This window comes from Oryx dammah, unplaced genomic scaffold, assembly GCF_014754425.2.
Source record: "Oryx dammah isolate SB20612 unplaced genomic scaffold, SCBI_Odam_1.1 HiC_scaffold_27, whole genome shotgun sequence".
Lineage (NCBI taxonomy): Eukaryota > Metazoa > Chordata > Mammalia > Artiodactyla > Bovidae > Oryx > Oryx dammah.
The window spans coordinates 111,173,371-111,200,929 of NW_024070211.1; the positions used below are offsets into that span (position 1 = coordinate 111,173,371).

Consider the following 27,559-nt stretch of genomic DNA (forward strand, 5'->3'; position numbering starts at 1 on the left):
GTTACCAGCAAGAATGTAAAAAGGGGAAACGAACAAGGAGACAATAAAAAGAAAAACAGCCCTGGTCTGACTGAACAGGCTACACACTGATTTTCATAATGAGTGAGGCCAAGTCTGCTGTGGTGAGACAAACTCACTCACTTCAGCAGCTGAGATTCCCTTACTCACCCCGGTAGAGTCCAAAGAAGCCCTCATAACGCAAGACTTTCTTAAAACAGTCAAAGCTGTTTTTGTACATCAGCTCTCCCACAACAGAGCCGGTGCCACGCTGGTTTTGCATGCGGGTCTTCACCAGATCTATAGGATATACTGCGGTGGCTCCCACAGCTACAAATAAAAAAACAATTTTTAGGCTTAAAAGAGAGCACAATTAAATGGAGAATAAGGACAACAAATCTCATCTCAGAGGACTAGGAAATAGAACACAGGATCTATTCTCACAAAAGAGACTTTCTGTAGTTTTTCTTTCTTTCATGCACAGCTGAAGGATCAGAGGCTAGCAACCACTGGGACCCATAAATACAGCTGCTACAGAGAACAACTGTAGCGAATTTTCAAGTTGTCACCAACATTAGATAGTCAACACACAATTTTCTTTAACATTAAACTATTATATATAACATATTTCTTCATATGTTCCAGTAAGTGTCCATATATTATACCAGTTACCCCTTAAAAATAACTATATATGTACACAGAAGTGGCTATAAATTTACAATTTAGTTTACTATAGCACTTTGGTAAATTGACCTTAGTTACAGCTATAATATTGGAACCAAATCTCAACATGACCCTCCCCCTACTTACAGAACCCAGTTTTGTTTTCTTTTTTAAAAAAAGGCCAGGCTTCAGAATATCTCAGGCACTAAAAAATTTGTAACATGAATTAGAGTATTAAATTTTTCAACTGTTGAAAACCAAAACATGCTTTGCAACTTCTAAAACTGAGACTGAAAAGAAAAAATAATAGTTTCATCAGTTCAGGCTTGTTTTGAAAAACCATAAGTATTTTAATCACATCTACTAGGTTCTTTTCAACAAAGCAACTTCAGGTTTTACACACATTCTACGGAGAGATTTAAGCCAGAAAAAAAAAGCCTCTTAAATTTTGCCCAAGAGCAGAGAAGGGAGGTTCATTTTAGCAAATCACTAACAAGGCTAGATATTCTTCAACCAACAAAAGGTGAAAGGGGGAAAAAAAGGCAAGACACCAAACACAAGCAGAAAAGCAAATGTGAATCACTTTAAGAGGGTCTTTTATTTCGTAAGCATCTGGGATTTGTACCCCAAATCTTGATTTCCCACCTTCCCTCACTCCTAACACCAAAAAACAGTCTGAGTCTCCATTTCTTCATACTGGCTTTAACCATAATAACTAGTGGAATGCAGCATGCATCCAAGACGTTCACGTGATTCCAGAGGTTTTTGTCCTGAAGACAGACTGGAGCCAGAGGGGCCATGGCTGTGCTATGACAAGTCCTCTGATCATAGGTAAAAATAAAGAACACTTCAGAAAGCCCTGAACTCGTGACCCTTGCGAACAATGAACTGCACCTTGCTGATCTGTCCCAGTCTAGTGAGATAATATTACATGAACACAAGCTTGAAACAGCACACAGACATGTCACTCACCTCCAGCAACTGAGCCCAGAGTGAATCTGTAAGCAGACTCGGCAATCTGGAGCCAGATAGGCCTGCCTAAACCATGAGATTGCTGTGGGGGAGAAGAAAATATTAAAAAAAAAAAAAATGGAAAAGCATACAGCAAATGAAAAAAGCTATAATTTGGCTATGTTACTTTAAGATTCTGAACTAGATACTTCTACTATTGACATTTAAAAACCCTATCTGGCCAAATAGATACAGTAGCTTTCCCCTCTCATTTTCACAAGCCTGTTAATGCCTCATTTATCTGCTACTATTGGGGAACACACTATCATCCTACAGAAGTGAAGCTTTCAGGTAAATAAATATTTTAGGTATAAAATCTTTAGGCCTTCTTTGCTTTAATCAACTTAAAATTGAAAAATCTTTCCAAAATGTACAAAAACTATCTTGTTTCCTCAATCAGAGAATACCGATAATAATCTACCATCTCTGGTAGATTAGATGAAGGTCAACATTAGACAGAAGGTCAACATATTCATACGACCATTCATACGACCAGGATCTAAGGCAGCTGTTTATGCTAGCTTCCCATGCTTGACAGCTGTAACTTCTTTTACCAACAGCCTCCTAGTTTGATTTTGATGCTTCCCTCCCATCTATCAAGGCTGGAGAAATCACATAACTAGAACTATTCGGATTAGACATAAGCAAGGTCAAAGACGTCTTTTGGGGCTAACGTGAAAAACTTTAATAGCTGCTATACTTCAAGAGTTCAGAGCCTTTGCCCCCTTACTTCTGGCTCTGAAGCTTAACCACTGAGGTTATCACTAGATAATTATAGTACTTTTCACCTATGCTACTGAGCATCTGCTCTCCTATACCTATGCATTCCTCAATCCTGCCTATGGAAAGAGAACACCTGAAAGACTTAAAGATATTCTTAAAGATATCCCGAGGCCTGGGGCTTGTAAATTTTTAAAAGGCTTCAAATCATCCTGCTGTATAGTTAGGTTGAGAGCCACTGTCCTAGCCGTATTTGTAGTTCTAATACAAAATCTGTTTTGGAAAAAAAAGCAAATGGGAAAATCCTATTATGATTCAGAATGGTATTTCATTGGTATCTCACAGCATTAACGACCTGAAGTAATTTGTCTATAGTAATTGTCTTCTTTAATATTTTGATTATGAAAAATAGCATCTACAAATGATAACAGTCTGAATGAAATACTGTTTTATCATAAGAAAATTTGAAAAATATCAACTTGAACGAGCTTTTAAAACACTAGCATAGTAAAAAAGTTTAGATACTCTCACTAGAATAATTTAATGGAAAGGGACTCCATGCCTAAAATCTAAAGGAAAGAAAAAAGTAAGCTAATCTACTTTGATTTGCTTTCATTTGTACAGTCTCTTCAAAGTTCAATGAAGCAAGCTAAAAATGACAAAACCAAATATTTATTAACAATTTTGGAAGCAGCCTATAGAAAGGTTTTGTGTTCTTGTTTTGTAAATTGTGCACCACAGTGAACATTTCTTTTAACAAAAGCATCTGATATCTAAATACTAATATTTACTACCTGAATGTTATCTCTGTAGGCAGAGATCTTTAAAACCTCATTATGCTTGTCACAGTGTTATGGTTCAATAAATTCTATAGTAAGAAGGAAAATCAGTAATGTTTGATGAAAAGTCAATATGAAACCCTTGGAAAATCTGGCAATTAGTCAAATATCATTACTTCAAATAAAATCACTATTGTATAAATGTCAACTGTCCCAGTATACCAAAGTTGTGTGCTTAGTTGCTCAGTCACGTCTGACTCTTTGTGACCCCATGGACTGTAGCTCACGAGGCTTCTCTGTCCATGGGGATTCTCCAGACAAGACTACTGGAGTGGGTTGCCATGCCTCCTTCAGGGGCTCTTCCCAATCCAGGAATCAAACCCAGGTCTCCCGCATTGCAGGTCGATTCTTTACCATCTGAGCCTCCAGGGAAACCCATACAATTAGCTGAAAGTATACATCCATTACATCTAAAATGGAATTTAATATATGGAAGAAACCATTATTTAAAAGGTGAGGGCTTTTCTGGTGCTCTAGGGGTTAAGAATCTGCCTGCAAATGCAGGGGACATGGTTCAATACCTGATGGGGAGGATCCTACATGCCACAGGGCAGCTAAGTTATTGAGCCACAACTACTGAACCCTCACATACGCCTAGATTCTGTGCTCTGCAACTAGAGAAAGCCCAACAAAAAGCTCCCTGCTCTCTACAACTGGAGAAAGCCCCAGCACAGCCAAAAATAAATCAATAAATGAATCTTAAATAGAATAAAAAGATGAAAAATTGCACATACGACATAATTATGATTTTGTAGGGGATACATTTTTTCCTAGTAAGTTAGCCCAAGCAACTACACAGCCATCCATTATGTTTGATTTATATGCTATAATAAAAGTGAGCAATTAATCATTTAATACTGATATTTTATTAGAAATTTAAAAAGGGAAAGAGAATATTTTAACAAAACCTTGTGTATAGTCTAATTTTTATTCATTCAGAGAATAGTAAAAAAATATATGCCATCCAAAAACATAATTACTTTTTCTTCCATTTATTACTATAATAATGCTACTAACTTTATTTAGAGATTTGCTGTCCTCCAAAAGATGAAAGCACTTTACCATGCACTCAGGACTGGAGACCAAATGTAGCCCTCAAGGGGTCCAATGTTTTTCTTTCTTTCCTGTTTTTTATGGGAATAAAACTGCTTTACAATGTTGTGGTATTTTCTGGGGGGTCCAATGTTTTTCAATCTTCTGGAAATAAATTCCCCGGTGAGACCATCAGAAGGGTGCTTGCTCTCAGCAATTTCTACCCACAGTTGAGACCACCCTGTGCTAATTTGTCAGTCAGTCCACTGTACACACACAGGTCAGATGGCCACACTCTGGACAGGACAGGAGACCTGCAAAAGGTCTTACTGTGAAATGGGGAGCGAGCAGAGCAGTGGCCTGTGTCACCCCACCGTCTTCTCCATCATTCGTTAAGTCAACAGACTTCAACAGCTGTTTCTGACTGAACATTCCTGCCAGGTACTGTATGATTCCATTTATAAGTTATATGCACATTTCACTGTATTGATTATATGCATAAAAATCTAAATAATACATTATTAAATTACATATAATATATATTCTAAATGTACAAAAATAGAAATTATACAAGAATGAGATGAAATTATACAAGAATGAGAGTGAAAAAGTTGGCTTAAAATTCAACATTCAGAAAACTAAGATCATGGCATCTGGTCCCATCACTTCATGGCAAACAGATGGGGAAACACTGGAAACAGTGTCAGACTTTATTTTGGGGGGGTCCAAAATCACTGCAGATGGTGACTGCAGCCATGAAATTAAAAGACACTTACTCCTTGGAAGGAAAGTTATGACCAACCTAGACAGCATATTAAAAAGCAGAGACATTACTTTGCCAACAAAGGTCCGTCTAGTCAAGGCTATGGTTTTTCCAGTGGTCATGTATGGATGTGAGAGCTGGACTATAAAGAAAGTCGAGCACCAAAGAATAGATGCTTTTGAACGGTGGTGTTGGAGAAGACTCTTGAGAGTCCCTTGGACTGCAGAGATCCAACCAGTCCATCCTAAAGGAGATCATTTCTGGGTGTTCACTGGAAGGAGTGATGTTGAAGCCAAAACTCCAATACTTTGGCCACCTGATGCGAAGAGCTGACTCATTTCAAAAGACCCTGATGCTGGGCAAGATTGAGGGCAGAAGGAGAAGGGGACGACAGAGGATGAGATGGTTGGATGGCATCACCGACTCAATGCACATGGGTTTGGGTAGGCTCCAGGAGTTGGTGATGGACAGGGAGGCTGGCGTGCTGTGGTTCATGGGGTCGCAAAGAGTCAGAGATGACTGAGCAACTGAACTGAAACAAAATAATTTAAATTTTATTTTGCATTTATTAATGCAAAATCCCTCTTGGTGTCACTTTAAAGTATTATATTAACTGAAAATGCTTCAGTCAGTTTTTCAAATATTGACTGAATACAATGAGGCTAACCAGTTAATTCTGATATGCTGTTTCAAGGATAATTCATTTGAAAACAAACATAATCTGTAACTTTGAGGCAAAAGTGATGTTCAACATCAAATATTTTAAAGAAATTCAAGTTATGGCATTTTGGCTTGGATTTTAAAATCTTTCATAACCACTATAGCTGTTACACTACCTCTATAGCACATATGCTTTTAATTTCTAATCATGCACACGAGACTTTTCTGAAACTGGAGTTTCTCAATCACAAAACTGGGTGAAAATAAATCTCATTCTCATAGAATATGAATTATTTCCAACCATGACTCCTTTCAAAAGAATCAGTTCAGTTCAGTTCAGTTCAGTCGCTCAGTCGTGTCCGACTCTTTGCGACCCCATGAATCGCAGCACGCCAGGCCTCCCTGTCCATCACCAACTCCCGGAGTTCACGCAGACTCACGTCCATTGAGTCAGTGATGCCATCCAGCCATCTCATCCTCTGTCGTCCCCTTCTCCTCCTGCCCTCAATCCCTCCCAGCATCAGAGTCTTTTCCAATGAGTCAACTCTTCGCATGAGGTGGCCAGAGTACTGGAGTTTCAGCTTTAGCATCATTCCTTCCAAAGAAATCCTAGGGCTGATCTCCTTGCAGTCCAAGGGACTCTCAAGAGTCTTCTCCAACACCACAGTTCAAACGCATCAATTCTTCGGTGCTCAGCCTTCTTCACAGTCCAACTCTCACATCCATACATGACCACTGGAAAAACCATAGCCTCGACTAGACGGACCTTAGTCGGCAAAGTAATGTCTCTGCTTTTGAATATGCTATCTAGGTTGGTCATAACTTTCCTTCCAAGGAGTAAGCATCTTTTAATTTCATGGCTGCAATCACCATCTGCAGTGATTTATGTTGAATTTAAAACTCACTGACTAAAACAGCTATGACCCCAAATAAGAATTAAGTATTGGGGAGGGACAAGATAGAGGTATGGGCCAAATGGTATCCTGATAAGTGGAACCTAAAATATGACAAAAAGGAACTATCTATGAAACAGACACACAGATACAGAGAACAGAACTGTGGTTGCCAGGTGGGCGAGGGAGGGAAGGATTGGGAGTTTCAGATTAGCAGATGCAAACTATTACATGTAGGATGGATAAACAAGAAGGTCTTACTGTATAGCAGAGGGAATTATATTCAATATCTTGAAGCATAACAGAAAAGACTATGAAAAACAGTGAATGTATACATGTACAACTGAGTCGCTTTGCTGTACAGTAGAAATTAAACACATTATAAATCAACTATACAATAAAATTTTTTAAAAACTAAAACTAAAGGGGGAGTATGTGATTAAGAGACAAACTACTATGTATAAAATAAAGAAGCAAAAAGGATATATCATACAGGGAAATAGTCATTATTTTGTAATAACTTTAAATGGAGTATAATCTATAAAAATACTGGACCACTGTTACATACCTGAAATTAATGTAATACTGTAAGTCAACTATACCTCAATTAAAGACAGAATCAAGTAACCACTAATTCCCTTATTCATATAAAAGGTTTCTCCTGTGTTCAATCATATATTTTCTTTATATGCTTGTCCTTTAAAGAACGTTTTTAAGCCCTACAAAATCCTATGAACACTGTAGGATTATACTGTGATTTAATCCTTAACTAAAAACATCTTTAACTCTAAATACCCAAATGCCTTTTGAAAGAAATGTCATCTCCACCTTTATTAAACAGCATTTATTTATTTTTAAGCATACAATATACGGCTACTAAGGGTTTTTTTGTTTCTTTTTTTTAGGCTTAGCTATCACTTATGGTTCACTTATATTCGGGTATGTAAATTAATGTAATTAATGCTATGGATTTCACTTCATGAATATTCATAAGTACAATGCTACTGTAGCTGTCATCTCTATTAATGACTGTATACTGAATTTTTTAGCATTTAGGCTGAAAGAAAATCTCAGCACTAAGAAGATCACCCACCGTGAACAAATGGGCCAAAGGAAAGAGGCACTCTTTTCCTTAAGGTTATGATTATGATCATGAAGGTGATATTTAACAAGATTAATTAAGTGTTTTTCAAAGCACAATAAGAGCTGAGAACCTTAAATGATTTTTAACCCGCTCTCTAAGCTATATGGATGATAGGAAATGAGGAAATGGTTCAAGATCTCATTTGCAGAAGAGAAAGTTCTTTTACTTTGTTGTTAACCGTAACTCATCCTATAAATGAGAATTAGGTAAGGCAAGATCATGTCAGTTAACAGGTCAAGCACCCTGCCTAAACCAAGCTACTTCACGTAGTATGCCAACCCAATAAAAAGAAGTGCCTCTTCCAAATGGTACACTGTGGATGAACAGAAAAAAAAAAAAAAAGGAAAAGCTACAGTTTTTTATACTGAGCATGGGTTGAGGCGGGAGGGGAAGACTACACTTTATACCAACTAAAATACATGACTGTAATGGCAAAATGTGCTGTCCTAAATCACTTCAGTCCTTTCTCTTTGCGATCCTATGGACTATATTTGCCTGCCAGGCTCCTCTGTCCATGGGATTCTCCAGGCAAGAATACTGGCATGGGTTGCCAAGCCCTTCTCCAGGGGATCTTTCCAACCCAGGGATCAAACCCACATTTCTTATGTCTCTTGCATTGGCAGGAGGGTTCTTTACCACTAGGGCAACCTGGGAAGCCCTCTAAAAGGTTACAGAAAATTAAACAAAATTCTTTTGTATATCACAAAAGAATTTGTATTCCACCCCAGGTGGAACAGACTTGGGGGTATGTTGTGGGGTATGAATCTTTTTCATGTGTGATATCCATCAATCACAATTTTTAAAAAAATACAATATAGAATATCACCCAGCACAAAAATTTAAAAAGTGAAACATTTAAGGCAATAAAGGAGAGACACCAGATATAATTCTTCCTCACTTGCCATTCTTCTAAGGAAAGTAGATGAGGGTGAATGAAGGAGTTGTGTCATATCTATCAGTTCAGTCGCTCAGTCATGTCCGACTCATGAGAACCCACGAATCGCAGCACACCAGGCCTCCCTGTCCATCACCAACTCCTGGAGTTCACTCAGACCCGTGCCCATTGAGTCCGTGATGCCATCCAGCCATCTCATCCTCTGTCGTCCCCTTCTCCTCCTGCCCCCAATCCCTCCCAGCATCAGAGTCTTTTCCAATGAGTCAACTCTTCGCATGAGGTGGCCAAAGTACTGGAGTTTCAGCTTTAGCATCATTCCTTCCAAAGAAATCCCAGGGCTGATCTCCTTCAGAATGGACTGGTTGGATCTCCTTGCAGTCCAAGGGACTCTCAAGAGTATTCTCCAACACCACAGTTCAAAAGCATCAATTCTTCGGCACTCAGCTTTCTTCACAGTCCAACTCTCACATCCACACATGACGACTGGAAAAACCATAGCCTTGACTAGACGGACCTTAGTTGGCAAAGTAATGTCTCTGCTTTTGAATATGCTATCTAGGTTGGTCATAACTTTTCTTCCAAGGAGTAAGCGTCTTTTAATTTCGTGGCCGCAGTCACCATCTGCAGTGATTTTGGAGCCCAAAAAAATAAAGTCTGACACTGTTTCTACTGTTTCCCCATCTATTTCCCATGAAGTGATGGGACCGGATGCCATGATCTTCGTTTTCTGAATGTTGAGCTTTAAGCCAACTTTTTCCCTCTCCTCTTTCACTTTCATCAAGAGGCTTTTTAGTTCCTCTTCACTTTGTGCCATAAGGGTGGTGTCATCTGCATATCTGAGGTTATTGATATTTCTCCCAGCAATCTTGACTCCAGCTTGGGCTTCTTCCAGCCCAGTGTTTCTCATGATGTACTCTGCATAGAAGTTAAATAAGCAGGGTGACAATATACAGCCTTGACGTACTCTTTTTCCTATTTGGAACCAGTCTGTTGTTCCATGTCCAGTTCTAACTGTTGCTTCCTGATCTGCATACAGATTTCTCAAGAGGCAGGTTAGGTGGTCTGGTATTCCCATCTCTTTCAGAATTTTCCAGTTTATTGTGATCCACACAGTCAAAGGCTTTGGCATAGTCAATAAAGCAGAAATAGATGTGTTTCTGGAACTCTCTTGCTTTTTCCATGATCCAGCGGATGTTGGCAATTTGATCTCTGGTTCCTCTGCCTTTTCTAAAACCAGCTTGAACCTCTGGAAGTTCACAGTTCACATATTGCTGAAGCCTGGCTTGGAGAATTTTGAGCATTACTTTACTAGCATGTGAGATGAGTACAACTGTGCAGTAGTTTGAGCATTCTTTGGCATTGCCTTTCTTTGGGATTGGAATGAAAACTGACCTTTTCCAGTCCTGTGGCCACTGCTGACTTTTCCAAACTTGCTGGCATATTGAGTGCAGCACTTTCACAGCATCATCTTTCAGGATTTAAAACAGCTCAACTGGAATTCCATCACCTCCACTAGCTTTGTTTGTAGTGATGCTTTCTAAGGCCCGCTTGACTTCACATTCCAAGATGTCTGGCTCTAGATTAGTGATCACATCATTATGATTATCTGGGTCGTGAAGATCTTTTTGTACAGTTCTTCCGTGTATTCTTGCCACCTCTTCTTAATATCTTCTGCTTCTGTTAGGTCTAGACCATTTCTGTCCTTTATTGAGCCCATCTTTGCATGAAATGTTCCCTTGGTACCTCTAATTTTCTTGAAGAAATCTCTAGGCTTTCCCATTCTATTGTTTTCCTCTATTTCTTTGCATTGATCACTGAAGAAGGCTTTCTTATCTCTTCTTGCTATTCTTTGGAACTCTGCATTCAGATGCTTATATCTTTCCTTTTCTCCTTTGCTTTTTGCCTCTCTTCTTTTCACAGCTATTTGTAAGGCCTCCCCAGACAGCCATTTTGCTTTTTTGCATTTCTTTTCCATGGGGATGGTCTTGACCCCTGTCTCCTGTACAATGTCATGTACCTCATTCCGTAGTTCATCAGGCACTCTATCTATCAGATCTAGACCCTTAAATATCTATATTTGAGTTCAACTTGGAGTTTGCTCAGATAGCCTTCTCATATTTACCAACTACCACCACAACAATAATAGCAGTTAACACGTTTTGCACACTTAGTAGGTATAAGTGCATGATCTCATGTAATTCTCACAATGCTATGAGATGGATACTACGCTCTCCACTTAATAAATGACGAAACTGAGACAGGAAAGATGTTACCTAATAAGCACCCAGGTTCTTAAACTCTGCCTCTCTCATAGCTTTTATTTCTGAGCTCGGAGATCCTCCATCACGCACATGTGTTTTCATAACTTTCACAGGTTGAGATAACACAACATGCCGTTCTTCCTATTTTTTGTCTAGGCTTCAAGAAAATTCCTATAGGGGAATACTCTACATACAAAATGTAAATAATTATATACTCCTAGTTTGATAACATAGGAAAAATTACAAGAGAATCAAAAGTGTCTTCTGGAAGTAACATGGACATAGTTATGGTTGGCAGTACTGTGATTTTGTGGTCTAGAGAAGTTTTAAAAACAAGTCACTAAAATTACAGTCTATGTGGCTACCTTAGAATGCCTCATATTAATAAGTTTAAAATAATTTAACTCAGAAAAGCTTTTTCTAGACTGAAAACTGCAGAAAGTTTACTACTTTGTTTGCTGTAAGAACTCAGGCATATTTTTATATTATTCTACTTAGGTCTTAGCCTATATTCCTTATAAAGCTTTTAATGTTACAAGGAAAATGGAGATATATTAAATTTTTTGAAAAAGAAAAAAATCCATTGCTTCATATAATTTTTATAGGATGCAGGAACTTGAAGGATTCTTAGAAAGATCTGCAGGTACTCATTTTACTAAAGGAGAAACCGAGGTCCATAGAAACTTATACCAGATCCCAAAGACAGTAAAGGTCAGATTTTACAATGGCTGTAAATCCCTCTTAAATAATATTAGTGTTATCTGTTTCCATGAAATTCTAAAAATTATTTATGACTTGAGTTTTATTTTTTCCATGTGTTGTTTTTATAATGATTTACAGGAAAAAAAACAGAGTTTAAATCTTCATTTTTACTTCTTTATTCCAAACTCTCAGCAATGTGTGTTTGTGTTCAATCGTTCATTCATGTCCAACTCTGTGCAAGCCCCCATGGACTTTTCCAGGCGAGAACACTGGAGTGGGGTACCATCTCTTCCTCCAGGGGATCTTTCCGACCCAAGGACCAAACTCGCATCTCTTAACGTCTCCTGCATTGGCAGGTGGATTCCTCACCTGTGCCACCTGGGAAGCCCAACTCCTCAGCAATGAGACTACCCTATCTAAGTGATATGTGAAAGGAAAAATAAACAATATGGGCTCTGTCTGAGCTTCCTCCTTTGGGACCAAAATCGTACACCCAGGATGTTTACCTGTTCTCTGGAGACTGCAGGTCCCCATGCCATTCTACCAGTTAGGGAAAAGGAAGAGAGCAAGAGATAATGGTGGTTTCTATCACTGCCCATTTTCTAAGTAACTGACAAGAGCTTTGAGCATCAGTGCTGCCACTGAAGGCAGGCAAATCTTCGACTCTAGTCTTCAAGAAAATTTCCAACAGTGGCAGAATTACAACACCTTCCTAAGGAATCAGAACTATGAGCGATGCAGACTTAGGGAGCCAAAGATTACAAAAGCCAACCTTCATTGATGGCCTCCAGCAAAATAGCTAGGGGCGAGAAAGGCCAGTAAAATAAGAAGAGCACCAGAAAGGTTGAAAAATGAGGAAATGAGTTGGGTTTTTTAATTCATTACATTGTTTTTAATAAGCTAAATGAGATATTCCCCAGTTAACAATTATTAAGGACACCCCCAAAGAAAGCTTTATTCATAGACATGTAACACTAAAAAAAAAAAAAACAAAAAAACCTTTTGAAATGAAATTTTTCAAACTTCAAGAAAAAATGCTTGTTTATAAAATATGTACTATAAAATAAAAATTATACTCAGTAAGAGCTCTTTAAATATTTTAACACATCTCCAAATGTTAAATAATTTTATTAAATTTTACTATAAATCAATGAATTGGAATAAATCCACCTATTTTTTTTTAAGGATCTGAGAACTTATAACAAAAATAAACTTTGAAGGCAGCAAATAAGAGCTTTTTACTACTAAAGAGGCTAAATCTCAGTGGGTTACTGATATATTTTAATTACAGGAAGCTTTTACTACACCCCAAACAAAGTATTAACATAAAATGTAGATATAAAAGCAATTAGTTTCCATTTTCAATTTACTTACCTGACTATAGCACTACTATAAAAACTTTTAACGTAAATCCTATTTTGTAAATTTCTTAGCAACCTTTAAATAAGATCGTATAATACCTATGAAGTTCTTGATTATTATACAGAGTAAAACTGAAAATTCTAATTTGTTTCAGAGGTAGAATCATCATTCTATGGAGCTCAAACAGAAGAAAGTTTTGCTACTGAAACTTCCCACAGTGAACCACACTCAGATACCTTGATCTTTTGCTAGCACACCTGGCTACTCATCAATGCGGTAGCAGCAAGACAGACAGGGGCCTTTCCATGGTATGCCAATATAGCCTTTCTTTCTCTCTCTCTCTCTCTCCCCACCTCTCTCGTCTCCTGTCTTCTTCACCCCACCCGCCCGTCTCCCCTCCCCTTCCCCACGTCTCCTAGCCTCATAGTGTATCACAGTCTTCTACAGAATCATGAGGGACACAGGTCTCACGTCTGTTAGACAGGACTAGCCCTCCTATAACCTTCATTCCCACTCCCAAAACCATGTGACCACCGCTGCAACTGAGGCTTCTTCCAGATACCTCAGAAATAGGGTTTCAGTTTAAAACAAGATTTTTAAAAAATCTGCTCAATTCCACTCTTCAAGGTAATATCATAGAGTTTATTTTCCTACCAAGAGAGTATTTTTGAAACCAGAAATAAGGCTGCATTAACTTTATAGGACTCAGAAGTTAGTTTTTATCACTCTTAAGATAAACAAAAAACAAATATTATCAAAAATGTAATAATCATCAAGGTTTTCTTTCTGGTTCATTATTTACATAGTTTTCCTGTGTTATTGTTGTAATCTCTATAAGACACTATAGTGAAAGATTCTCAGTCAAAGATTCGTTTCAGTAATGTCTTGTATTTTAAAAACCCTATAAATACCAGTTTGATAATACAAAGTGAACGTCACACTAATCTTTAAATGTCACTAGACAAATGAAAGGAAAAAGACTGCTACTCTGCAGGAGTCTACACTCTTATTTTCCTTATCTTAAAAAGCTAAAAGAAAAAAAAAAAAACATAAATCTAGCTGCCCCATAAGAATGCTCTATAAGGGTGGGGCTAACAGTTTTATAAAGGTAATCTTTGTGCTAGGTAAAGTCTTTCTGTAAATCATGTTTTCATTTCCATAGATTCAGAAGGTTCAGGCTGTCACTTCCATAATACTTTAGCATTTTTGAAGATGATTCTGTTTATGACATGCCTCCTACCTGTCTCTGAAGTTCTGCCAGGTTGTAAGGTAAGGCTCCTTCAGCCAGTGGGGCTATTCTCTCAATATCTGCCAAAGTCAAGCGCCTTCAGGCAAAAATACGGGAAAGAAAGAACTGTTAGACATCGACAGACACCTCATACTAAGATCACCTTTCTTCAGAAAGAAAAGGGTAAAAGAGAACTATGGTTTAAAAGTAGTATTTCCCTATTTACACAGATAATTAGTAAGAGGGAAAAAAAAACTTCAGACCTTGCTTGCCACACAAAAAGCAAAAGACTCTAAAGAAATAATAGGCAGTACATAAATTTAATGACTTTAAAGATCGATTACAAAAACTAAAGAAATAATTCTTCTCAGAAGCAAAGTATAAACACTGACTGTTCAGTTCATACACACTGAATACATTTCTTTAGTATACATCTTTAATGCTTAAGTGCAAAGTATCTTGAGAAGGATAAACACAAAAGTGATAGATACTGGTTGCCTTTAAGGGTAGAAGGGAGAAGGGGTGGATAGGAGATGTTTTTACAGCGGGCCCTTTAAAACTCTTTGAGTTTTGAACCGAGTGAATGAACTACTGTTTTAAAATAAGTGTATTCCATGATCCAGGTAGTAGGTCACTTCAGATCCAGTTTTGAGAAGCACTTTTTGCAAGCTTTTATTATCATGAAGGATGTTCAATACCTTTACTACAAATGTAAATTCTAGATGGATGAGGTATGGCCTGATATTTCATGTCAATCATCAAAGACTGGCTGGTTTATCCAGTATCAACTCCAGCTTGACAATTTATTATGTAACATGAAAGCAATAAATTATCTATGTACACTCAACTTCTACTAGTCTTCAGTTCTAGGGTTAAAACCTATTTTTCAGATATGCCTACACTTACATAACTTAAAATCTGATCACTTAGTAGATCATGAGTCCCCTATCCCCTATCCTACTGGATGCCCACAGACAAAGCTTTTTCATCTGGATTTGTGTAAGACTTCACAAATTAAATACTCTCTATGTGCTCTGGGTTTTTTCAATCTATAAAAGAGACATAAAACATCTAAGCTTAATTATGATAATAAGCATGATAATAATGTCACAGGCATATTTCAAGAAAATGATACCCTCCAACACAAAATGGTATATACTGTTTAGGAAAATGCCCACTCACAATGAATCAAAAAAAGGTTATAAGATTCCTGAACATGTACTTCAATTTATTTTATAAATTTAGGCAAATATCCACAAATCTCGAAAACTTTCTAACCACGTCTACAGAGTCCAGATTAAATCATTTTTTCTGTCCCTCACTTACTTCTCATTTCTCTCTTCCCCTCCTCTATCATTCTTCCTTCCCCATTCCCCTCTCTCACACTCTTCAACAACCCTTACTCCCTTCTTTGCCTCTCTCTCTCCATTTCTTCCCTTCCTTTCTCTTCCCCTCCCCTTCTTGCTTTCCCTTTCCCTTCCTCCATTTTGCCCTACTTCACCTGTCTCATCCTCCTCCCCTGTTTCTCATATCTGCTTGTGTCTTTTTCTTGAAATTTATATACTGAGCAAACTATTGTATAAATAAACTAAAAGAACACCAGTGCTTCACATTAAAGTAACTGTCCTAAAACGTATCATGAGGAATTACTGGAATAATTACCCTGTAGCATTATATAAGTCTGAAAGCTGGTACAGGATGTCAATTTCTAGTGGGGTGACTTGTCCATAGCGTATGGCACTCTGGGCAAATTCCTCTGGAAGAAAAAGAAAATACTTTAAAATCTTCAAAGACTCTTAACATGTAACAAGCTTCTACCTTAACTATTATCTGAAAGCTAAAAGCATTTTAGTATTATTTTAAAAATCTAAAACTGAATTTCAATATTTAAGTTCAGCTACATAGAAATAACTACAAAAATATGAAAACTGGCAAAAGATAAAATGTTAAGATGATGAAACAGTAGAAGCAGGTAAAGTAATTTCAGAGGTAAAACAATCTCTTTAGGTTCCTCTAACCTCATCTTGTTTATTTGCTTTGGTCTCCAGAGCTACAAGATAAAAGAACTGGCTCTTCTCCAGTCACTTAAAACATCCCACCTCAATTCAGCAAAAGGAGTAGTTCTGCCCATCTTTCTGCGGCCACTCCTTCCTCATACAAAGAAGCCGTTGCCACTGACCTGTTTGACAGACTGGGCCACGGTTCTTTTTAAAACTGTCAGAGCCACTTTTCCACTCCTGACCTCAGTATCTCATTAAATCCAACTGGATTTTTGGAGACCATGCTGGTCCAAGTGAAACAGACACACATGGGAACATAGTTTTTAGATGTGGCTTCACAGTAGTAAACCTAGATCAACCTCTCACCCTAGATAAAGAAAAGTGAAAATGCTGAGATTCGAATCAATATGTATTTTAAAAATCTTACCCTTTGTGACTTCAACATCTTTCCTTGTGCCAGCTAGAGTGCTATATATCTTACGAACAAGCTCCATGTTATTCAGTAAGGAGTTAAATGCATTGAAGTATGAGAAGCTAACCTGGTGTGAGATACTTCCTCCGGCTGCCTAGGAAATGACAACACAGAAAGTTAAACAAACAAAAACAAAAGCACATTTATGGACACAAAGGAGTCTTCATTACTAAAATGATGAACAACCAGTTCATAAACACAAGGAAGGTATCATGCTGAAACACTGTCAGTGCATTTCAAGCCCTCAGGAAAGTCTATGTAATTTAGGTGTTAAGGAAGAAAGCAACATCTGGAAGTTGGACTTCATGGTTCATCTACCTATAAGGTCAAAAACAACAAATACAATTATCACAGATCAAAACCAATGATTATTTAAACAGGATTTTCAAGACCTTCAACTACGAAACTCCTGCTATTTCTGGATAATCCAAACCTCAACATACAATATAAGAAACATTTTTTAAACTTGCTTTTTTTCTATACCCATATACAAAAACCAGTGGTAACTTTAAATTTTAAGACTATTTCACTCTATCAATTTTACTAATCTTTTCTTTTTTAAGCTCCTTGTTATAATTAACATATAGAATGGTCTGTGCTGAGCTCTGAATCTCTGTGACAAAATGTAAAACTACCAAAAAAACTCCAAAAAGGTGTAGAGAAAATCTAGGGAGGATTTACTTGCTATAAATATGTCTTTAGTGGAATAGTGCTAAAGAGGCTCTCTCATGCCTGGGGAAGAAGGGGGACAATACAGGCTACCCTCCTCTGCAGGGTGGGAGGTAACTTCTCCCTCTACCCAACAGTTGGACATAAACTCAAAAGAGAGTATTTTTCGTAGCTTGCAAACATTTAGTTTCTAAGCCAAGAGTCAGAGGAGTCCAGATGATTAAAAACATTCTCTATTAAAAACTCAAATACTTATGGAAATGACAGTGTGACAACCTTAATCATAAAGATCTATATTAAGGACATATAGGTAACGATGGGTATATGTTCCCACCCCCATCCCTCACACACAAGCCTTAACCCAAATATATGTGATATTTGTATTAGCCTAAATTTGGATACCAGTGACCCAAAAAGCCAGATCCAAATTATCTAACACATTCCTCCAGAAACTGAGATGGCATTTGGTAAACGGAGGCTATAACAGCTCTATCTAACCAACTGGAAAAGATTAAACAGGTTCCCTCACCCCAAGGTACTGAGTCCTTCTTTCTAGGATTTTCTTTTCTTCTCTCCTCCCTCTCTCCCTTACTTTCTTTTCTTCCTTCTTTCATTTTTTTGGCTAGGGTATGAGGTGAGGGTAGGGGAGTGGGAGATGGGTGTCAAGGAGGTGAAATGTACAGGAGAAAGTGACATGCTCCATGTTCAAATTCACTGAAGAAAAAGAACAGAAGTTGATCTTTCTACCCTGGTCTAAATCAGGGATAATGATCTTCAGCTGAGACAACACAAGCCCTCATTGGCTTCCCTCCATTTAAAACAAGCAGCAATCAAAAACTTACACATAAGTACAATACAGGAACAAGAAAACCGGTAAGTGAGGACAGTTTCACCATTCTTTGTGAGGAAGTGGATGACATCAGTGTGCTGTTGGCCCAGATGCTTACTTTACAGAGTTTAGCAGTTTCAAGAACAAAAACCTGTCTGGTCCATGCAGAGTGAATGCACAGGTGAAGGGGCAGAGAGAGGAGTGAGCCACAGGGGCTGACGCCCACATACTTCCTCCATACCTTCTGCCACAGCCATGGCTATTAAAACAGTGTAGAGGCCAGTGATGATCCCTCTAGCAAACAGCACCCTGCAGGCAACAAAGGAAGGAGCCATCCTTATAGCAAGGCTTTGGGAGCCTGGTGGGATGGAAAGAGGCCAAAGGTGAAGGCAGTAGTGTCTGTGAGAAGTACTGCCCTTGGGAAAAAGGAATTGCACACCCTTGTCTACATACTCCCCTGTTTTCTTTAGGTGGACTCTGTAAATGGAAATAAACAATTTGGAAATATATGAGAGCAAGATTGTGGTGCTGATCTGGGGTAAAGCTATTCACTATCACCCCCCCCCCCACCAACACACACACACCCCTCCCTTACACACATCTGATTACCTCCTACCAACTAAGAGTAAAGTTACAACACATGAGAGGCAGACATGCAGAGAGATGCAATCCAGGACAATGGTTTCAAAGGTCTGAGGAAACAGAAAGGTGAAGGCACTGCTTTTTACTTACTGAGACTAAGTTCTCCTCCACGAAGGGAGTAAGCATGTGAGACCGGATGGTAACCATGATGTCACTGAAATCCAGACCAGAAATCAGGCCACTTTTGCTTTTGTCTTTGAGAGCAAAGGCTTGCCTTGCATGTTCCAACTGTAGTTCCTGGAGGAAGAAGTCAGAAACATGGCCTCAGGCTGATGGAAGCATACCCCAAATGTGTGTTTTAGAAAAGCAGAGACATCCTTCCTCTACATGCATTCACTTTAAAAATGAATAATACACATCTCTGAATGTACAGCAAAACTCTTCATGTCTTTTCAAAAAGCACATTTTCCTGAAAATATACTTACTACATGTTATTTCTCAGAAAGAAAAGTGAGTCACAGAATGTCAATAAAAAGGGAGGGGGAAAAAAAAACACCTTTGTTTACTTGAAAAGTTTTCATTACTGAAAACAGTATTTTTTCAGTGCTTTAAGTTTTTGCTTTTAAAATATGTAGTAACTCTCCTGCTTGAAGAAGTTCTTGTCATCCCAAGCACTTTTTAGATTACAGGTGGCTCTCCCTATCCGAGGGTTTCATGTCCTTAGATTCAACCAACCACAGCTCAAATTCTAATATGAAAGTTATGAATAACAAACTGCATAAACACTGTTCATCTATCACTCTATGTGGCTTTGAGTGATACCCACAAACTGTAAAACAATCCAGAAGATCGTGGAACTTTTCAACTACTGGGCAGCCAAACTTTGTAGCAGGTGATATCAACTAAAATTTAAAAAAAAAAAAAGTGGGCTTCCCTGGTGGTCCAGTGATTACCAATCCACCTGACAAAATCAGGGTATGCAGGTTTGATACCTGATCCAGGAAGATCCCACATGCTGTGGGGCAACTAAGCCCGAGTGCCATAACTACTGAGCCCATGTGCCCAAGATACCATGCTCTCCAACAAGAGAAGACCCTGCTCGTTGCAACTAGAGAAAGTCCCTGCACAGCCAAAAATTAATTAAATAATTAATTAAATTTTTAAAGTGCAAGTAATACCCTAGGTTCAGTTCAGTCACTCAGTCATGTCTGACTCTTTGCGACCCCATGAACCACAGCACGCCAGGCCTCCCTGTCCATCACCAACTCCCGGAGTTCACTCAGACTCACGTCCATCGAGTCGGTGATGCCATCCAGCCATCTCATCCTCTGTCGTCCCCTTCTCCTCCTGCCCTCAATCCCTCCCAGCATCAGAGTCTTTTCCAATGAGTCAACTCTTCGCATGAGGTGGCCAAAGTACTGGAGTTTCAGCTTTAGCATCATTCCTTCCAAAGAACACCCAGGGCTGATCTCCTTCAGAATGGACCAGTTGGATCTCCTTGCAGTCCAAGGGACTCTCAAGAGTCTTCCCCAACACCACAGTTCAAAAGCATCAATTCTTCAGCGCTCAGCCTTCTTCACAGTCTAACTCTCACATCCACACATGACTACTGGAAAAACCATAGCCTTGACTAGATGGACCTTTGTTGGCAAAGTAATGTCTCTGCTTTTGAATATGCTATCTAGGTTGGTCATAACTTTCCTTCCAAGGAGTAAGCGTCTTTTAATTGCATGGCTGCAGTCACCATCTGCAGTGATTCTGGAGCCCCCAAAAATAAAGTCTGACAGTGTTTCCACTGTTTCCCCATCTATTTCCCATGAAGTGATGGGACCGGATGCCATGATCTTCGTTTTCTGAATGTTGAGCTTTAAGCCAACTTTTTCACTCTCTTCTTTCACTTTCATCAAGAGACTCTTTAGTTCTTCACTTTCTGCCATAAGGGTGGTGTCATCTGCATATCAGAGGTTATTGATATTTCTCCCAGCAATCTTGATTCCAGCTTGTGCTTCTTCCAGTCCAGCGTTTCTCATGATGTACTCTGCATATAAGTTAAATAAGCAGGGTGACAATATACAGCCTTGACGTACTCCTTTTTTCTATTTGGAACCAGTTTATTGTTCCATGTCCAGTTCTAACTGTTGCTTCCTGACCTGCATACAGGTTTCTCAAGAGACAGGTCAGGTGGTCTGGTATTCCCATCTCCTAAGGACTATTTAAAAGTCCAAATTAGAGCATTTCTTTCCTAGGACACATGACATAATCCAAATAAATCTGCTATCACATCATCATAATAGTGCTATTAGATGCCATTTTCACACTATTTGCAACTCTGGAAATAATGAAAGTGAGTTGTTCAGCTGTGCCCGACTCGGTGACCCCATGGACTGTAGCGCTCCAGGTCCTTTGTCCATGGAATTCTCCAGGCAAGAGTACTAGAGTGGGCTGCCAGTTCCTTTTCCAGGGGATCTTCCCTATGGATTTCAGTCTGAGCCACCAGGGAAGCCCTTGGAAACAATATTCCTATCTAAATATATAAATATTATTCACAGAAGACATATTAAACATTGCAATTAGCATTATCATTCTTTTATAAAAGCCTACAAATCAATGCTGCTTTACCCTTTTCTGACATTTAAAATAGCTTTTGATAGAAGTTTCACCATTTTACTAATTATATTTTTCTGTATCTCAACAGTGGTTGAAAGACATTAAAACTGGTTTTACTCATAATTCATTAAACTATACATTTGTTTTATATGTGTATAAAATATACATATAAATATGTCCATAGTTGTATGATATTTAACAATAAAATAAGTTTTTAAGTATTTTCTTAGCAGGTTGACAAGCTAAAGACAAGTTTATCCAATCTACTAAATCTTCAATAATCTTAACTTTTAAAAAATTTGATAATATCATCACACATATTTGGATTTTCTTGAAAAGACCAACAAAAGCAGAGAAACTAAAAATCAACTGGTAAAAATATATGAAAGATAGAGTACAAAATAAACCACCAGCATGATTTAACAAGGATTTCCAGGTGGCACTAGTGGTAAAAAAATCCACCAGCCAATCCTGAAGACTCAAGAGGTGCGGGTTCGACCCCTGGGTCAGGACGATCCCCTGAAGCAGGAAATGGCAACCCTCTACAGCGTTCTTGCCTGGAAAATTCCATCGACAGAGGAGCCTGGCAGGTTAGAGTCCATGGGGCCGCAGACAGTTGGGCACAACTGAGCAACTAAGCACACACACGATTTGACAAAGTAGTTTTCTTTTCCACCCCTTCTACTTTTTAAATTCCAACTTATTAAAGTATATAAGCATCTGAACGCAGAGTTCCAAATAGCAAGAAGAGATAAGAAAGCCTTCTTCAGCGATCAATGCAAAGAAATAGAGGAAAACAACAGAATGGGAAAGACTAGAGATCTCTTCAAGAAAATTAGAGATACCAAGGGAACATTTCATGCAAAAATGGGCTCGATAAAGGACAGAAATGGTATGGACCTAACAGAAGCAGAAGATATTAAGAAGAGGTGGCAAGAATACACGGAAGAACTGTACAAAAAAGATCTTCATGATCCAGATAATCACAATGGTGTGATCACTCATCTAGAGCCAGACCTCCTGGAATGTGAAGTCAAGTGGGGCTTAGAAAGCATCACTACAAACAAAGCTAGTGGAGGTGATGGAATTCCAGTTGAGCTATTTCAAATCCTGAAAGATGATGCTGTGAAAGTGCTGCACTCAATATGCCAGCAAGTTTGGAAAACTCAGCAGCGGCCACAGGACTGGAAAAGGTCAGTTTTCATTCCAATCCCAAAGAAAGGTAATGCCAAAAAATGCTCAAACTACCGCACAATTGCACTCATCTCACATGCTAGTAAAGTAATGCTCAAAATTCTCCAAGCCAGGCTTCAGCAATACGTGAACTGTGAACTTCCTGATGTTCAAGCAGGTTTTAGAAAAGGCAGAGGAACCAGACATCAAATTGTCAACATCTGCTGGATCATGGAAAAAGCAAGAGTTCCAGAAAAACATCTGTTTCTGTTTTATTGACTGTGCCAAAGCCTTTGACTGTGTGGATCACAATTAACTGTGGAAAATTCTGAAAGAGATGGGAATACCAGACCACCTAACCTGCCTCTTGAGAAATCTGTATGCAGGTCAGGAAGCAACAATTAGCACTGGACATGGAGCAACAGACTGGTTCCAAATAGGAAAAGGAGTACGTCAAGGCTGTATATTGTCACCCTGCTTATTTAACTTATATGCAGAGTACATCATGAGAAACGCTGGGCTGGCAGAAGCACAAGCTGGAATCAAGATTGCTGGGAGAAATATCAATAACCTCAGATATGCAGATGACAATACCCTTACGGCAGAAAGTGAAGAGGAACTAAAAAGCCTCTTGATGAAAGTGAAAGAAGAGAGTGAAAAAGTTGGCTTAAAGCTCAACATTCAGAAACGAAGATCATGGCATCTGGTCCCTTCACTTCATGGGAAATAGATGGGGAAACAGTGGAAATAGTGTCAGACTTTATTTTGGGGGGCTCCAAAATCACTGCAGATGGTGATTGCAGCCATGAAATTAAAAGACGCTTACTCCTTGGAAGGAAAGTTATGACCAACCTGGACAGCATATTCAAAAGCAGAGACATTACTTTGCCGACTAAGATCCGTCTAGTCAAGGCTATAGTTTTTCCAATAGTCACGTATGGATGTGAGAGTTGGACTGTGAAGAAGGCTAAACTGTGGTGTTGAAAAAGAGTCTTGAGAGTCCCTTGGACTGCAAGGAGATCCAACTGGTCCATTCTGAAGGAGATCGCCCCTGGGATTTCTTTGGAAGGAATGATGCTTAAGCTGAAACTCCAGTACTTTGGCCACCTCATGCAAAGAGTTGACTCATTGGAAAAGACCTTGATGCTGGGAGGGATTGGGGGCAGGAGGAGAAGGGGACGACAGAGGATGAGATGGCTGGATGGCATCACCGACTCGATGGACGTGAGTCTGAGTGAACTCCGGGAGTTGGTGATGGACAGGGAGGCCTGGCGTGCTGTGATTCATGGGGTTGCAGAGTCAGACATGCCTGAGCGACTGAACTGACCTGAAAGTATAACTGACAAATAAAACTGTAGCATATTTAAAAATGTGTACAACGTTATGATTTGACATATGTATACATTGCGCAAGGACTCCCACCATTGAGTTAACACATCCATCACTTCACATACTTTTTTTTTTGACGAGAACACTTAAGTTCTACTCTTGGCAAATTTCAATTATACAATACAGTATTTTCATCACCATGTTATACATTAGATCTTCAGATTTTATTCATCTTATAATAAAATTTATGCCCTTTTCCAGCCTCTTCCTATTTCTCCTACCCCCTCCAATCATAGTCATTATTCTACTCTGTTTCTACGTGTACAATGTTTTATTTTTTAAGTGATACCAGGAAGTATTTGTCTTTCTGTGACTGGCTTATGTCACTTAGTAGAATGCCCTCCAAGTTCAGCCATGCTGTTGCAAATGACAGGATTTCCTTTTCTGTTGTTGTTGAATAGTATTCCATTGCATAAATGTGGAATGAGGTGTGTGTGTGTGTGTGTACACACACACGACACATTTTCTTTAACCATTCTTTTGTCAATGGACACTTGTTTCTATACCTTTGCTACTATGATAATACTGCAATAAACAAGAATACAGATAGTCTCTTTGAGATGATGGACTTTGTTTCCTTTGGATACACACTCAGAAGTAGGATTGCTGGATTACAGAGGCTCTTTTAACTCCTTGAGAAATTCCTGTATTGTTTTCCATGGTGGCTGTACCAGTTTACTTTCCCATCAAGAGTGTACACAGGTTCCCTTTCCTCCACATCCTTGGCGATATTTGTCGTGTCTGGTCTTTTCACTAACAGACAACGCAGTAAGCATGAGGGGATACTCCATTGTGGTTTTGATTCACATTTTCCTGATTAGCAATGCTGAGCAAGTTTTCATCTATTTGTTGGCGATCTGTATGTCTTCTTTGGAAAAATGTTTATTCTGGTCCCTTGTCCATTTTGTAATTGCATTTGAGGGTGTTTGCTTTGTTCTGCTACTTTGCTGAATGAGTTCCTTGTATTTTTTGGATATGAATCCTTTATCAGATATATAGTTTGAAAATATTTTCTCCCATTCCATAGCTTAAATTTTCATTTTGTTGTTGGTTTTCTTTGCTGTGCAGCTTTTCAGTTTGATGTAGTCCTACATGTTTATTTTTCCTTTTGTTGCCTTTGCTTGTGGTGTCAAATTCAAAAAAATCATTGCCAAGATGGATGTCAAGGAGCTTACTCTCCATGTTTTATTCCAGGGGTTTAAAGTTTCAGGTCTTACATTTAAGTTTTTAATCCATTTTGAGCTGGCTTTTGTGTATGGTTTAAGATAGGAGTCCCGTTTCCCCAACACCGTTTATTAAAGAGACTGATGTTGAAGCTGAAACTCCAATACTTTGGCCACCTGATGCGAAGAGCTGACTCATTTGAAAAGACCCTGATGCTAAGAAAGATTGAGGACAGGAGGAGAAGGGGATGACAGAGGATGAGATGGTTGGATGGCATCACCTACTCAATGGACAAGGGTTTGGTGGACTCCAGGAGTTGGTGATGAACAGGGAGGCCTGGCGTGCTGCAGTTCATGGGGTTGCAAAGAGTTGGACACGACTGAGTGACTGAACTGAACTGAACCCTTTCTCCATATATACATGGCTTTATTTCTGGGCTCTTTGTTCTGCTCCATTGATCTATGGGTCTGTTTTATGACAATATCATACTGTTTTGAATGCTACACCTTCACAACATAGTTCGAATTCAGGAAGTGTCATCCCTGCAGCTTTGTTCTTTCTCAAGATAGATTTGGCAATTTGGGTTTTGTTTTTTTCTGTATGTGGTTCCATACAAATTTGAGGATTGTTTTTTTCCATTTCTGTGAAAAATGCTGCTGGAATTTTGACAGGGATTGCACTGAATCCATAAATCATTTTGAGTATTATGGATATTTTAACAATAGTAATTTCTCAATCCATGAACACAAAATCTTTTCATTTATGTCTTCAATTTCTTTCATCAACATCTTATAGTTTCCAAATCTTTCACTTAAATTTACTCTGGTTTCCTTCTTTTTCATATTATTATGAAACAATCTTAATTTACCTTTCCAATAGTTTGTTGCTGGTGTACAGAAATGCTACTCTGTTTTGTATACTAATTTTATATCTGACAATTTTCCTGAAATTATTTTTAGTTCTAACAGTATTTTCAGTTCAGTTCAGTCACTCAGTCGTGTCCGACTCTTTGCAACTCCATGAATCGCAGCACAGTATTTTGTGTAAGCATAAAATCCTTAGCAGGGCGGGGGGGGGGGAAATCCTTAGGGTAGTCTACATATATTATGTCCTCTGCAAGCAAGGACAACTTTAACTTTTTCTTTCCAACTTGGATGTCTTTTATTTCTTTTCCTTGTCTAATTGCTCTAGTTAAGACTTCCATTCCCTTGTTTTTAATTTAAAAATTTTAAAATTTATTTTTGGCTACACTGGGTCTTCATTGCCATGCACGGGCTTTCTCTAGTTGCAGGGAGTAGGGGCTAATCCTCTAGTTGTGTCTCAGGGCTTCTCATTGTGGTGCCTTCTATTGTCATGGAGCACGGCTCTAAGGCATGTCAGTTTCAGTAGTTGTGGGCTTAGTTGCCTGGTGGCATGTGGAATCTTCCTGGACCAAGAATCAAAACCATGTCCCCTGCATTGGTAGGCAGATTCTTTACCACTGGATCACCAGCAAAGTCCTTCCATTACCTTTTGAATAACAGTGATAATAGTGGACATCCTTGACTTGTTCCTGATCTTAGACGAAAAGCTTTCAGCTTTTGAGTGTGATGTTAGCTGCAGACTTGTCATCTACAGCCCTTATTATATCAGTATATTCCATCTACATCTAATTTGAGTTTTTATCATGAAAGGATCTTGAATTTTGTCAAATGGTTTTTCTGCATCTATATTGAAATGATCATGATTTTTAATCCTTCATTTTGTTAATATGGTCTATCATACTTAGTGATTAGCATATGTTGAATCATCCTTACATCTCAGAAGTAAGTTCCACTTGATTATGATCCTTTTAGTCTACTACTGAATTCAGTTTGCTAATATTTTGTTGAGAATATGTCCATCTATCTTTATCAGGGATACTGACCTGTTCTTTTCTTTTCTTATAGTGCCCTTGTCTGGCTTTGGTATCAGGGTAACACTGATCTGTACAATGAATTTGGAAGAAGTGCACTCTCTGCTGTTTTTCGGAAGAGTTTGAGAAGGATTGGTATTAGTTCTTCTTAAAATGCTTGGCAATATTCATCAGTGAAGCCAAAATCACTGCAGATGGTGACCGCAGCCATGAAATTAAAAGATGCTTACTCCTTGGAAGAAAAGCTATGACAAACCTAGACAGTATATTAAAAAGCAGAGACAACACTTTGCCAACAAAGGGCCCTATAGTCAAAGCTATGGTTTTTCCAGTAGGCATGTACAAATATGAGAGGTGGGCCATAAGGAAGGCTAAGCACCAAAAAATGAATGATTTCCTCCAGTGGTCCTAGAGGAGACTCTTGAGGGTCCTTTGGACAGCGAGGTGATCAAACCAGTCAACCTTAAAGGAAATCAACCCTGAACATTCACTGGAAGGACTGATGCTAAAGCTGAAGCTCCAATATTTTGGTCACCTGATGTGAAGGGCCAACTCACTGGAAAAGACCATGATTCTGGCAAAGACTGAAGGCAGGAGGAGAAGGTGGCAA

At 38.7% G+C, this 27,559-nt stretch overlaps 1 protein-coding gene across 2 annotated transcripts in view; it reads right to left on the reverse strand.

Moving 5' to 3' along the window:
* Window positions 1–27,559, reverse strand: part of SLC25A12 (solute carrier family 25 member 12) — a 98,831-nt gene that overhangs the window by 24,531 nt on the left and 46,741 nt on the right. For both annotated transcript variants that reach the window (XM_040229344.1, XM_040229343.1), the window contains exons 6-11: window positions 18,873–19,019; window positions 16,598–16,736; window positions 15,833–15,926; window positions 14,183–14,267; window positions 1,633–1,714; window positions 169–327 (exon numbers count right to left, since the gene is read on the reverse strand). In XM_040229344.1, coding sequence (XP_040085278.1) covers window positions 169–327; window positions 1,633–1,714; window positions 14,183–14,267; window positions 15,833–15,926; window positions 16,598–16,736; window positions 18,873–19,019 — 706 coding nt within the window. The remainder of the gene's footprint in view (window positions 1–168; window positions 328–1,632; window positions 1,715–14,182; window positions 14,268–15,832; window positions 15,927–16,597; window positions 16,737–18,872; window positions 19,020–27,559) is intronic.